Source organism: Humulus lupulus, chromosome 2, assembly GCF_963169125.1.
Source record: "Humulus lupulus chromosome 2, drHumLupu1.1, whole genome shotgun sequence".
Lineage (NCBI taxonomy): Eukaryota > Viridiplantae > Streptophyta > Magnoliopsida > Rosales > Cannabaceae > Humulus > Humulus lupulus.
The window spans coordinates 201,867,242-201,879,896 of NC_084794.1; the positions used below are offsets into that span (position 1 = coordinate 201,867,242).

At 35.1% G+C, this 12,655-nt stretch overlaps 1 protein-coding gene across 1 annotated transcript; it reads left to right on the top strand.

The window, feature by feature from the left end:
- Positions 1-8,492: 8,492 nt before the first annotated feature.
- LOC133818884 (uncharacterized) lies at positions 8,493-12,016 on the top strand. Its single transcript, XM_062251986.1, has 3 exons — positions 8,493-9,645; positions 9,966-10,069; positions 10,971-12,016. Exons 1-3 carry the CDS (start codon positions 8,749-8,751, stop codon positions 11,536-11,538), a joined length of 1,569 nt encoding a protein of 522 aa, XP_062107970.1. The 5' UTR covers positions 8,493-8,748; the 3' UTR covers positions 11,539-12,016.
- The last annotated feature ends 639 nt before the right edge of the window (positions 12,017-12,655 follow it).

The window sequence follows — 12,655 nt, forward strand, 5'->3', positions numbered from 1 at the left end:
AGTATCACATTATTCGAGAATATGTGGCTAGGGGAGATGTGAAGGTTATGAAGATTGCAACTGAAGACAATCTTGCGGATCCGTTTACAAAGACACTACCAGAAGCTACATTTGCTAAGCATATCAAGGAGATGGGATTAGTAGAATTAAGGCATTAGTTTCAATTAGTGCAAGTGGGAGTTTGTTGGGGTTTTATGCCCTAATTAAAACTCAAATTCTTTGTAATCTCATTTTATTATCAATAAAAGAATAGAAATCATTTTTTGACTTGGTCAATCACTTTGCTCACATGTTTTATTTTCATGATTATTTATTTAATATAAATTTCTATTAAATCCCGAGCATATAGCTAATCTTATTTATAGTGACGTAATCACAGTAGAATATAAATATGATTATATGTTCAAAAATAAGTTAGTCCTAAGATTAGTCAGTGCACCGGATTTACACTGACTTTCCAATCTACGATATGATCTACTTACACATTACAGTGTTATGTTCTTTCCAGAACATTAGCAAAGTAGATAAGATCGGATGTATTTGTTACATCGGACAGGACCGATATTGACAGTTGATAAGATAAGTAAACATACCGTTATTATCTATTCTAGTCATATCATATAGTTGACCATAGGTCAATTCAATCTCAATTCTGAGTGGTTAGTATTCTAACTGATTGTATTATTTGAGTTCTTTGACTTGTTCGTTACCAGCTTACCCTACGGACTAGCCCATACTTACATCTTGGGAACTCGATAGTATAATTGAGTGGGAGTGTTAATCATAGATATGAACATCTATAGCTTCTGATAAAGAAGTGAAACGATGGTTTCCTTTTAGTTTGGTTCAAGGTGTTAAATGATAGAGATCTCATTTCAGTAATTAAATTAGTTTACTGAAATATCATTTACAAGGAACTAAGTGTTTTAAGGATAAAATACAATGAGGGGTAAAACGGTATTTTAGTCCTATCTCATTGTAGACCGTCTATAGAGGATTGAGTGACAATTATGGTTGTAACAATGGATAATTAATAGCGTATCTATATTTGTTATAGAGCGTTCTATGAATTCAAGAGTGCAATTCCAAGTCTATAGTGGAGTCACGAGGAATTAATAAGTTAGTAAATTTATTTGTTAAATTTATGATAACTTATTGGAGCTTGATTTCATAGGCCCATGGTCCCCATTGTACCTTGGATAAAATCATCTAGATAGTCTCAATTAATTGATTTAATCATCAATTAGAATTATCAAAGTTGACCAGGTCAATTTTGGATAGTTTCACAGAGTTGTGTAATTTTGAGAAGAAGAGAAATTATGGCAAATTTATTAATTAAGATAAATTGGTATCTGAATTAATAAATAAATTTAAATCAAGGTTCAAATTATAAATAATTAATTTGATAAAGGATTTAAATAATTATTTAATTAATTAAATCAATAGAAAATAACACTGGCCTTGATTTTAAGTCCAATGGGCTTATAATCAAATGGGAAATTTCACGGGCCTATAGCCCATGATAATTTCGACCTAGGGCTTCAAAATGGCTGTTATTTTATTGATTTTTTAATTAAATTAAATGGCCTAATTGAGTCTATAAAAGGAGTGCTTATAGAGAAGTTAAAAAAGGGTTTTTGATAAGTCAGATTTTCTGATAGTTTTATATTCTCTCTAAACACAAGTCCTTTTCTAAGCCTCTTTGTATTTTCTCTTCTTCTCTCTATATCTATCTCATGTGTTGAGAATTGCCCACACTAGTCTAGGTGGTTCTAAGGATACATTGGAAGATCGTGAAGAAAATAGAAGATTGGTTCAGTTTCTTGATAATACTCTGCGACAGAGAGGATACAAGAGTTAGAGAAACTGAAGGAAGGACTCTTAATTCCGCTGCGTATACTGTAAGTATTCTATTTTTGTTTCTCTTTGAATTCAATTTTAGAAACATGTTTTAGGCTATCTCGTATTAATTTGTTTAATATTAGATATACATGAAAATAAATTAAGATCCTGTATAAGTTTTTCCAACAAGGAGGAGGCAGAAAAGGCAAAGGAGAAGTCGGATACTGCTGGGGGGATGATCCTGCTTCATAGAAGCGAGGTCATGGGCTGCGTTCCATTAATACTTTTGTAATACTCCCCTTTTTTTTATTATTCCCTTGGGGCAAATACAATCTTTAGCTCGTTTAAGGGCTATTTTAAATTTGTTCAACCTTTAACATTTGATTTTCTATGCTTAAAATTTTTTATATACTTAATTTTATATTAAGTTTTTTACTTTAATATTTTTGCTTTACATTTCTTAGGTTGAAATATTTTAAGCACTTGATATTAAATGTTTTCTTTTATGTTTGTTTATTCATACAAACACATCTGTTGGATTTAAGCTCGAATTTCGATGCATTCATGCACAGTTTACTTGATGTATCCATGTCCGATCTTGTTATTTATCAAGGTCGGACCTTACTTTTACCATGCACTCGAAAGTACTTTATATGGCATGTAATATAGGTAGTTTAGTTATATCTTACTTTTCTAGTCACTTTCCTCTTCCTCGAGTAGCTCCCCAAGGTTTGTGAAGTCGAAACTAACTTTTTACAAAATATTCCAGCCTCGATCTCAACTTAATTCGAAGTAGGTTTATTTATATCCCAATTTTCTGTCGATTAGTTTTAGATGGTATATTCCAAACTTATTTAACTCGTGTCTAGTTTTTTAATCCAAACACTTTTAATTTTGGTAATTTAGTTATGTCCAAATCATATTAGCTCGCGTATCTGGTCATATCCAGACACTTATAAATTCTATAATCTGGTTATGTCCAGATCATCTTAGCTCGCGTATCTGGTTATATCCAGGCTATTTTGGCTCGTCTATACACTTATAACTTCTATGTCGAGTTAATGATCCAAACATTTTTGTTAGTTTGCGTGTATACAACATTTTTATGTCGGGTTACCCATCCAGATATTTTTATTCTATGTTATTTATTTTTCAAACTTAGGTTATTATTGTATACCACTGATGCCCCCTTAATATCCTGTGACTGTGACCATAGGTTATTGAATTAAGAGAGTTTGCAAAAAATACAACATTTAATAAAGAAAATAACTTTTGATCGAAGGTGAACACTTTTTTAACAAAAATTCTGAAAATAAACAAGCTTGGTTACAATAAAACATCAATACTACTGATAGTAAGGTCGTAGATGTTCGCCATTCCAAGCCCGCGGTACCAATTCTTCGTTTAATCTGGCCAATTTATATACTCCAGGTCGAATAATGGACTCGATCTGGTAAGGTTCTTCCCAGTTAGGTTCGAGTACTCGAGCAGACGAGTCCCTTGTAACCAGGAATACACGTCTTAATACCAAGTCTCCCAATATGAATTGTCTATTTCAAACCTTTTTATTGAAGTATCAGGTAGCTCGTTGCTGATATGTAGCATTCTTCAGTTGAGCTTCATCTCGTCTCTCTTCAATAAGGTCCAGACTTTCTTCGAGCTGGGATTGGTTCGAGGCTTGATCGTAAGCATGGCTCCGAATTGTGGGTATTTCAACCTCAATTGGTAACATGGCTTCGCATCCATTTGCCAGGGAGAAGTGGGTATGACCCGTGGAAGTGCGAGCTGTGGTTTGGTAAGCCCACAAAACTTGGGGTAACTCCTTGGGCCATCTTCCTTTAGCCTCCTCTAACCTTTTTTTCATGGAACTTTTAAGGGTTTTGTTGACCGCTTCAACTAGGCCATTTTTTTGGGGATGGGCGACGGAGGAAAAGCTTTTTATTATTCCATTTTTTTCGCAAAAAATGGGTAAATAACTCACTGTCAAACTGGGTACCATTTTCTGACATTATCTTTCTGGGCATTCTATTCGGCAGATGATGCTTTTTACCACAAAGTCTAAAACTTTTTTCAAGGTAATTGTTGCCAGGGGTCGGCCTCGGTCCATTTTGTAAAACAATCGACTGCGACCACTGCATACTTCACTCCACCTTTGCCAGTTGGTAATGAGCCTATGAGATCGATTCCCCATACCGCAAATGGCCATGGGGAGGTCAGCGTGGTTAGCTCGGTTGGTGGAGCTCGTGTAATCGAGGCGAATCACTGGCATTTATGACATCTTTCAACATACTCGAATGCGTCTGCTTTGACCGTGGGCTAGAAATATCCTTGTCTTATAACTTTTTTGGACAGACTATGCCCCCAGTGTGATCTCCACAAAATCCTTCATGAATTTCTTCTAGAATTTTCTTTGCCTTGGGTGGAGCTACACATCAGAGTAGTGTCATAGAATATCCTCTTTGATACAACCTTCCTTCCACAATAGTGTATCTCAGGATCTGATACATCAATCTCCGAGCCTTGTTTCACTTTGCTGGGAGAATGCGATTTTGAGGTAATCGACTATTGGGGTCATCCAGGTCGGTTGGGAATCAATCATGCACACGTCTTCCTCGCCAGGCTCGCTGATACTGGGGGTCAATAGAAATTCTATTGGGACCACATTCAGTGTGTCAGCCTCGTTGGTCATAGCGAGCCTGTCCAAGGTGTTCGCATTAGAATTTTGCTCTCGAGGAACCTGCTCTATAGCGTAGAACTCGAATTTTCCAAGTCCAGCCTTGGCTTTCTCTAAATACGCAGCCATCCTTATACCACGAGCTTGATATTCCCCTAAAATTTGGTTGACCACTAACTGTGAATCACTATAGCAGTGTATTGCCCTTGCTTTGAGTTCCTTGGCTAATCGAAGTCCTGCCAATAACGCTTCGTATTCAGCTTCGTTATTGGACGCTTCAAAGTTTAACCTTAAGGCAGAATGAAAATGACTTCCTGCTGGATTGATTAGTATGATTCCTACCCCCGATCCATTTTTGTTGGATGATTCGTCGACATAAAGTTTCCACAGCTCGCGGGCTGGGGTTATAACTTCGTCATCAAACACTCCAACACATTCTACGATCAAACTGTTGACGCCGTTTTTCGTCAACTTAAAGAAGAAGAGCAATTAAACAAAAATATACCAGAGGAAATAAAAAAATGTAGACAGGATCTTTTACGTGGTTCAACAGTTAAAATCTGCCTAGTCCACGAGTCTATATTATTAACCCTTTGGAATTCCCTGGAAGCTCTCATGAAGCAATTATCCAGAGTTTTCTCTCCAAATCTCAATATTTCGGTCCCTTACAAATGAATTATCCCTCTCTATATATAGAGAGGGTTTTCTGAATTGCTTCCCACATATTTCGGGAAGATATTCTATAAATCAAATAAAATAATGCCATTAAATGCATTAGTTACTACGTACGCGGTAATATCCCACAAAATATGGGATTTGATAACAAATTACATCAGATCCCTTAAACATAGGGAATTTATAACAATAAATACATTCACACACAACCAACGAGTTTAGACACTAGATCCTTGTGCCTTCAAGACTGTTTTCCTATTATGAGCTCGTCATATTGGCTCGCCTATGCTCCCAACAAGTAACCATTGACGAAGCCATCCCCTTTGAGCTTACATCTCTCAAGTTCAAACCATCTTGTCTGAGGGCAGGAAATGAATCAAGAAGTTTGTACAAGTGTTGGGCCATTGGTACTGTGAGTTACGAGCCTAACTCGTTAGCTCGGAGCACGTTTGAAGCTACATAATGCTCGAGCTCAAGAGGTTGTCACTTACAACGAAAATGTCTTTGACTTATGGATCACATGATGACTGTGCCTACTTCGAGCTTACGCCTCACGAGCCTGAGTTTCGAGATCAAGATTTCCATTCTCAAAATCTGGGTGTAACAAGTTATAATTATTTGGACAATGTATTGTGGTATGAATGCATGATGTTTTAGGGATGATATTTTCTATAGACAAATCTTATTAGAGAGCCTTTTTATTATGTTCTTCATGAAAAAAAAAAACAAAGAGAAGAAAAAGAAAAAGAAAAAAAAAAAGAAAAAAAAATGAAGAGAAAGAAAAGAAATAGCACAAGAGCAGTAGTTCTATCATTTTTAATTATGTCTCTTGTGTTTAAGAAGAAAAAAATGTGTGTATTATTTTTGGCTCTTAGAATAAATGTAAAGATTGTCTATTTAACTTAGAAATCTCAAAAAACTGGTTTGTGGTACTCTTTATGGTTGTTGTCCAAATAGTTTATTTCGTATCTTATTTTCAATGATTATTTAAAAGTTTGTCCTAAATATATACCCATTTGATAAATGCTTACTTCTTTATTTCCAACTCCATGAGCGAAACTCTTAACTTTAAATATTTTCAATTACATGAGAGGTTATTGGAGTCGAGACTTTTACTTGGCATCATTTCGAAGGTTTTATGTGCTATGGTTTGTGGTACGAAGGTAGAAGTTTGGTGCACACACTCACAACACTAGATTTATTCGAAGTAATTTTGATAACTCTTATTGACTTGTTACTAACAGTTTGTGTTAATACTTAAGTTCTTTTATAATTTTTGACCTGAAATATATCATGTTGACATTTATTATTTCGCTTGAATTGCTAGAGACTATCAATAAGCTGGTTGAGGGCTGTGATTAGTGCTAAAAAAATATCATTTTATTAGTTTTAAAATTTAAAATAAATTAAGTTTTAATTAATATTTTCATGAATTTATAGTAATATATTTTATATTTGAAAATATTAATCTTAATTTAATTTGTGTTCAATTTTCAGGAAATAAAATGTATTTTGACACAAAGAAAAATGAAGAAGAAAGAATAGAAACAAATGCCATTTTTAAAGACAATTGTTGAGCAAATTATGCCCAAAATCGAGCTCAGGCCCAAGCCTTCAGCTGCCAGCGCATGACGGAGCTGAGCCGAGCCGAGCCACCAGCGCCAGCCACTCAAAGCCTGCCACACCGTCCTAGCTGCCCCCCACGCGCCTGACTCCGTCTGGCGAGCCACTTGACGCCACGATCCCCCACGCCTGCCAGCCGCCTACGCAAACGACATGTGTCCCCATGTCTGTAGCATCTACTAGCCGTGTATCCTTGTCCCCCACTCCACCTGCAGCCTTTTCCAAAGCCAATCCGAGCCAAACATGTGTCACACTTGTCTCATTTTGCATCATATTTTGAAACCACTTTCTCTACTTTCTAATGTATGAAAATACCCACTTTGGAGCAAAATTTTCTCTATAAATAGAGAACCAAAACCACTGAAAATCATCATATTTTAGAGTGGAAAAATACACTTTGTTATTTTGTTGCTTTCTTATTTTTAGCTTAGTTTTGTTTGTTTTAGGTGACAAAAATGAGTGAACTATTTTAGAAATATTTGTGAGGTTAGAGTGTAGTTGTTGTACTTCTCATTCTCAATAGTGATATTGATTATTTCTTATGCTTCATTTCCATTTCTCATTAATTATTTTGTTTCTCATCTTCTAATTTATTTTCTAAAATTTTAGCATATTTTACATAAGTTCAGTCATGTTTTTCTTATGTGACTTAGATTATTAATTTATTTTAGTATATTTGTTATATTTTACGTCTTTTACTGCATTATGCCAAGTGATATTTTTGTCACTCTTGGATATATAATATGAAATGCTATGAAATTAGGAGTTAGATTCAATTAATCTAGATAATTTACTTCGTGCTTTTAATGTATACATCTTCCAGTTGCAATTAATGGTGTAGAATTGCAACCGTGTTTTGAATTAATATCAATATTAGAATAAGATTTACAACACTACATCTCTACCTTGTCATGTTCTTTATCTGATCACTCTCTCTAATCTATCATTTTAATTTTTCAAAATCCATCTCTTCAATTCTACTTTATTTTTATCTTTAACTTGACTAATATAATCTTTAGTTGTATTTGTCTCTCTATGGATACGACATAACCCGTTTATTACTGTAACCGCTTAGGAGTTTATTGGGCGATATCAATTTTTGGCGCCGTTGCCAGGGAGGTAATTTTATAATTAGCAAATAAATTTTTTTATATAAAAAAGTAGTATATATTTTTTTAATTTCTCTTTTAATATTTTTTTCTTAGTAATTCTTATTTTTAGTTTTTTATTTATTTATTCATTTATTCATTTTTTTTGTTATTGTTTTATTTTATTTATTTATTTTATTTTTATGTTTAAAATTTTATTTTCTAGATTTACGGTTTTTTTTTAAAAAAAACATAAAATTTTAAAGCAAAAAAAAAATATTGAGAATATTTGTGTAACTTTAAAAATTAGTAAAATCCATGTTTTAAAAAAATTAGTTATTAAATAAAGTCTATCTTAGCCTCCATCCTCTTCTAAGAATCTGGAGAAGTTCCATAAAAATTCTTGAGCCTAAAATAGTACCGTGGCAGTCTTCCCACTTGGAGTGTGAACATTTTTTTTTTGTATATTTATTACACTATCACACACCTAACCTTATAATACTTAAAAAAAAAAAAAAGTAATGAAGCAAGAAGATTATCTACTTTTCGAATACTATTATCCAATACATCTATTTTCACTTCAATAAAATCCAAAATCTCTTCAAAACAATCCAAAATCTAATATTACTGTTCAAAACAATCCAAAAACTTTACTGTTCAAAACAATCCAAAATGGGTTACAAAATCTAGTGTTACTGAACTCACTATGGTGACCACTTCTTTTCCTGCTTTTGCCTTCTTCTTTCTACAAATTGGTCACCACCATCACCCCACAAGTCCGGCAATGGCTTAACAATCAATACTGACACAGACACTCTGACTACCACCTTCTTCCCTGGAGTCGCCATGCATTCATTCCCAACCCCTTTATTTTCTCACGCGCCTACATTCTTAAAACCCACGCACAGCCCAAAACCACCGTTACTCAGCTCCATCAGTCTCCATTCTCTTACCTCGAGTGAAGAAGCAAAGCCCATTACATTCAGTGCCCAAAATTCCCATCAGCACCACGACCCCGGATTTCTTCTTCCTCCTCTCTGGACTGCCACGGAGATAGCTCAGGCCGTCAATGGTAGAATTGCGAAATGGGGTCCTCCTGGAACCATTTCGACAGACACTAGAACCCTTGTGTCCAACCAGTGGTTCTTCGCCATTTCTGGCGAAAAGTTTGACGCCCACGACTTCATTAACCAGGAACTGTCCCGAAAAGGATGTATTGGGGTGATCGGGAATCGGGTTTCCGAGAACTGGGACAAGGGTTTTGTGAGAACCAATAGCGATTCCGTAGTTTCGTTAATGAGGATGGGAAGTTACGCTAGGAGTAGATTCAGTGGTGAAGTGGTAGGAGTGACTGGGAGTGCGGGAAAGACTACTACAAAGGCTATGATAGCTTTAGCTCTTGGAGGTTTTGGGAAGAAGGTTTATGAGAGCTTTGGGAATCGGAATAATGAAATTGGAGTTGCTCTGTCACTGATTGGGATTCCGGGGAATGCTCGGATTGCGGTTTTGGAAATGGGAATGGATTCGAAGGGAGAGATATTGGAGTTGGCGAGAATAGCCAGGCCAAGTGTAAGAGTCATTCTGAATGTTGGAGATTCGCATTTGGTGAACTTTGGGAGCTTGGAGGAGATAGCAATGGCCAAGGGGGAGATTTTGGTGGAGGCTAAGCCAGGAGATGTGTGTGTTCTCAATGCTGATGATCCCTTAGTTATGCGCGTCCCACTACCAAATGGGGTTAAAAAGGTGAGCTTGATTTTTATAATCGAAGTTTTTGGTTTTTGTTTAGGGTTATTTGATGTTATTTGTTTTGTCCTTTTTTTCTTTGGAATTTTGCAATCGGTGTGGAATTTATATTGTTCTCTGCATGATAATGTTATTTAAAAGATTTGGCATGTTCTGGTGTTGTTTATGGAAAAAACCATTCAGTTTATTACTACTAAAAATTCGAATGTCAGAGTATTAAGTATTCTTAAACAAAATTCACTATTTCCTTTTCTAGATTGCTCTTAGAATTTAGTACATCAATTTTTTATTCTATTTTTTTCCCTGTGTGGCATTACTAGGTGCTCTTTGGGCGGAGTGTGGGGTGTGATGTCCGGTTGGTGGCGGCAGAAAGTGCAGATGGAGGTCGTGCCCTTCGAGTCGTTTTAGAGAAAAATGGAAAGAGGTAAGCTCATTGAATGCATTATTAGTCTGAATTAGTCGTTGTCGTCAAAATTGAGAGTAAAGATTATAGGAAATATATGTCCATTCTGCCCAGTTTATTCAGAAAACGTCATTTTAACTTGTCCATTTCTTCTAGATCTGCATGCCTATCTAAAGTAAAATTCTGCTGCTCTCTAGACAGGATCGAACTTTTTCTTTATATATATATATATAGGCCTTTTGAATTATGATTTTGAAGTTTGCTCAAGAGTTTTATGTAGATTGATATTTGATAAACTGATTGCATAACATGGAAAGTTAATTTGAAGTTTTATTGTCACGACCAGAAGCCTTTCAGACAACCAAAAATAAATAAACATGAACAACACATTTTTCACTTAAAGTCGTTAGTTTGAAATCTCAAAAAAGTACATTCAATTTGGGACACGAATTGTGTCAGAATCCCTGGAAGCTTACTTGTCATGTAACTTCTTTTTATTGTTTTAATTCTGCTGTTTTCTCTTATTGAAATAATGATTTGCAGTTAGTCCTTTTACTTAATTCAGTACAACAACATATGCACATTAGTTGTTAAATGTCCTCTAAGCTTGATAGGAAATTTATTTGAACAATTATTATTATATTTTTAAATATGGTCAAAGTTATTATAAGAAATTAAGAACTTCATTTTTGTTTCTAGAAAAGAAGTTCCAGCTTGACAAAATATTTGTGGGGACTAAGTTGTTAACTTTCTATCTCACCTTTTAACTATTTCATCCCATTGAGAAATTTGGCTTTCTTGTGTTTTTGCTGTCTTATTCACAGGATTGGTGCATTGTCAGACATCATAGTTGTTTGATATCATTTCAACCAATAATTTTATCATATAGTTACTGTTTTCACCAAGAAACTTTCGTGTTCAGGGTCATACTTCGGATTCCTAGTCCAGGTCTCCACTTGGCTCTCAATGCATGTGCAGCAACTGCAGTTGCGACTCATTTAGGGGTTCCTCTGACACAAGTTGGACGTTCCTTGTCAACATTTTGCCCAGTTCACATGAGATCAGAGCTTGAAGTTGCTAAAAATGGCATCACAATAGTGAATGATACGTACAATGCTAATCCTACTAGCACCAAAGCTGCCATTAACTTACTAAACGGCATTGAATGCAGGGGTAAAAGAGTTTCCGTACTTGGAGATATGTTAGAACTCGGCTCAAATGAGATAAAGTTTCACGAGATGATTCTGGAACACTGTTGCAATGCCCGTATTGATTTAATTGGCCTTGTTGGGATGAGATTTTTAACTGCAGCCAAGAATCTGAAATTGGTTGAGCATAGAAAAGTTGTAGTTGCCCATGATGCAAAAACTCTTGCACTAGAAATTCTCAAGCGGATTGATTGCGATGATGTTGTTTTGGTGAAAGGTAGTCGTGGTATGGAAATGGAGACAGTTGTGAATGTATTGAAGGAGACGGAAATACAAAGTTGAAATTAGAGTTTCACAACATTATACGACTAACAGAAGCTACATGTACTGAAGGTAAGTAAAAAGAAGGTAAGTAAAAAAAAGCACACTGAAGTTAAAGTTTCATGAAAAGGTGAGTGACTCCCCACGCACCAACCACTTGTGCTAGTCTCAAGTGGTGTGCCGAAAAGGTTTCCTTGCATACTGAGTTACCTTTGGATCTGTGATTGAGGAACTAAATTGTGGAAAAATGCAAGTTTCTTGAGTCAAAGGGATAGAGAGGGAAGACAAGCTTAATCTTTCATGTTCTCGAACGTGACAAGACATCCTCGGGTTTGAGGAAGACATCATTGTCAAAGAACTAGTTTCACATTTGATGAAGAAAGGCTGTATATAAAATATAACCATTGGTGAAAAATTATTATCTTTATTTAATTTCAGTAAATGTTTTACAAAATGTACATGTTAAGGGCAGCTATCCAAAAAGACTTTAATTCTCTAATAGCAACATTGATTTGGATATTTTTACTTTGAAGAATTTACTAATATTGATAACAATATACAATAAATTCTACCAAATTACTAAACCGAACAAGAAATCATGCTCCTGAATATTATATGTCGCTAAAGTCTTAGTATCACTCTTTGTTTTGGCATTGTCTTTGCCTTTTGCAAAGAAATTTAAAGCTATTTTAATTTGTGGAGTCCAAAATCTTATTGAGTATATTCGATGTAAAAAAAATAATAATAATAGTAGTAGCTTTGGAATAACATTTCGTCATATGAAAAAAAAATAGGATATTTAGAGAATGGCAAGCATAAAAAGTGCTTGTTAGGTTTGTTTCTCCAAATCCCAATAACTTGTGCCAGCTGTTAAAACTAGAAACCCAAGTGTCATAACAAAGGTTTTTTTTTAGGCGTCAACTTCATCAAGGCAAATTGCCTATAAATATACTGAACTTCTTCCCATTTTCAAGATACACTAGAATTTTAGAAGTTTTAGAGAGATTTCTATGAGAGACGTGAGAGAACATTGAGAGAGTTGGGGGTTTCCTGGGAAATTGTACACAGCTGCTCAACTGTTGGAAAGAGCATTGCTCGGGTTTGAGAGTTTAGAGAGAAGTACTCTTGTTGAGATTGA

What these genes read in the sequence shown, in the direction of transcription:
- LOC133818884 (XM_062251986.1), top strand. Translation starts at nt 8,749, where the DNA reads ATGCATTCATTCCCAACCCCTTTATTTTCTCACGCGCCTACATTCTTA. An exon ending in TACCAAATGGGGTTAAAAAG is followed by an intron (nt 9,646 to 9,965) that starts GTGAGCTTGATT and finishes TGGCATTACTAG; the next exon opens with GTGCTCTTTGGGCGGAGTGT. An exon ending in TTAGAGAAAAATGGAAAGAG is followed by an intron (nt 10,070 to 10,970) that starts GTAAGCTCATTG and finishes TTTCGTGTTCAG; the next exon opens with GGTCATACTTCGGATTCCTA.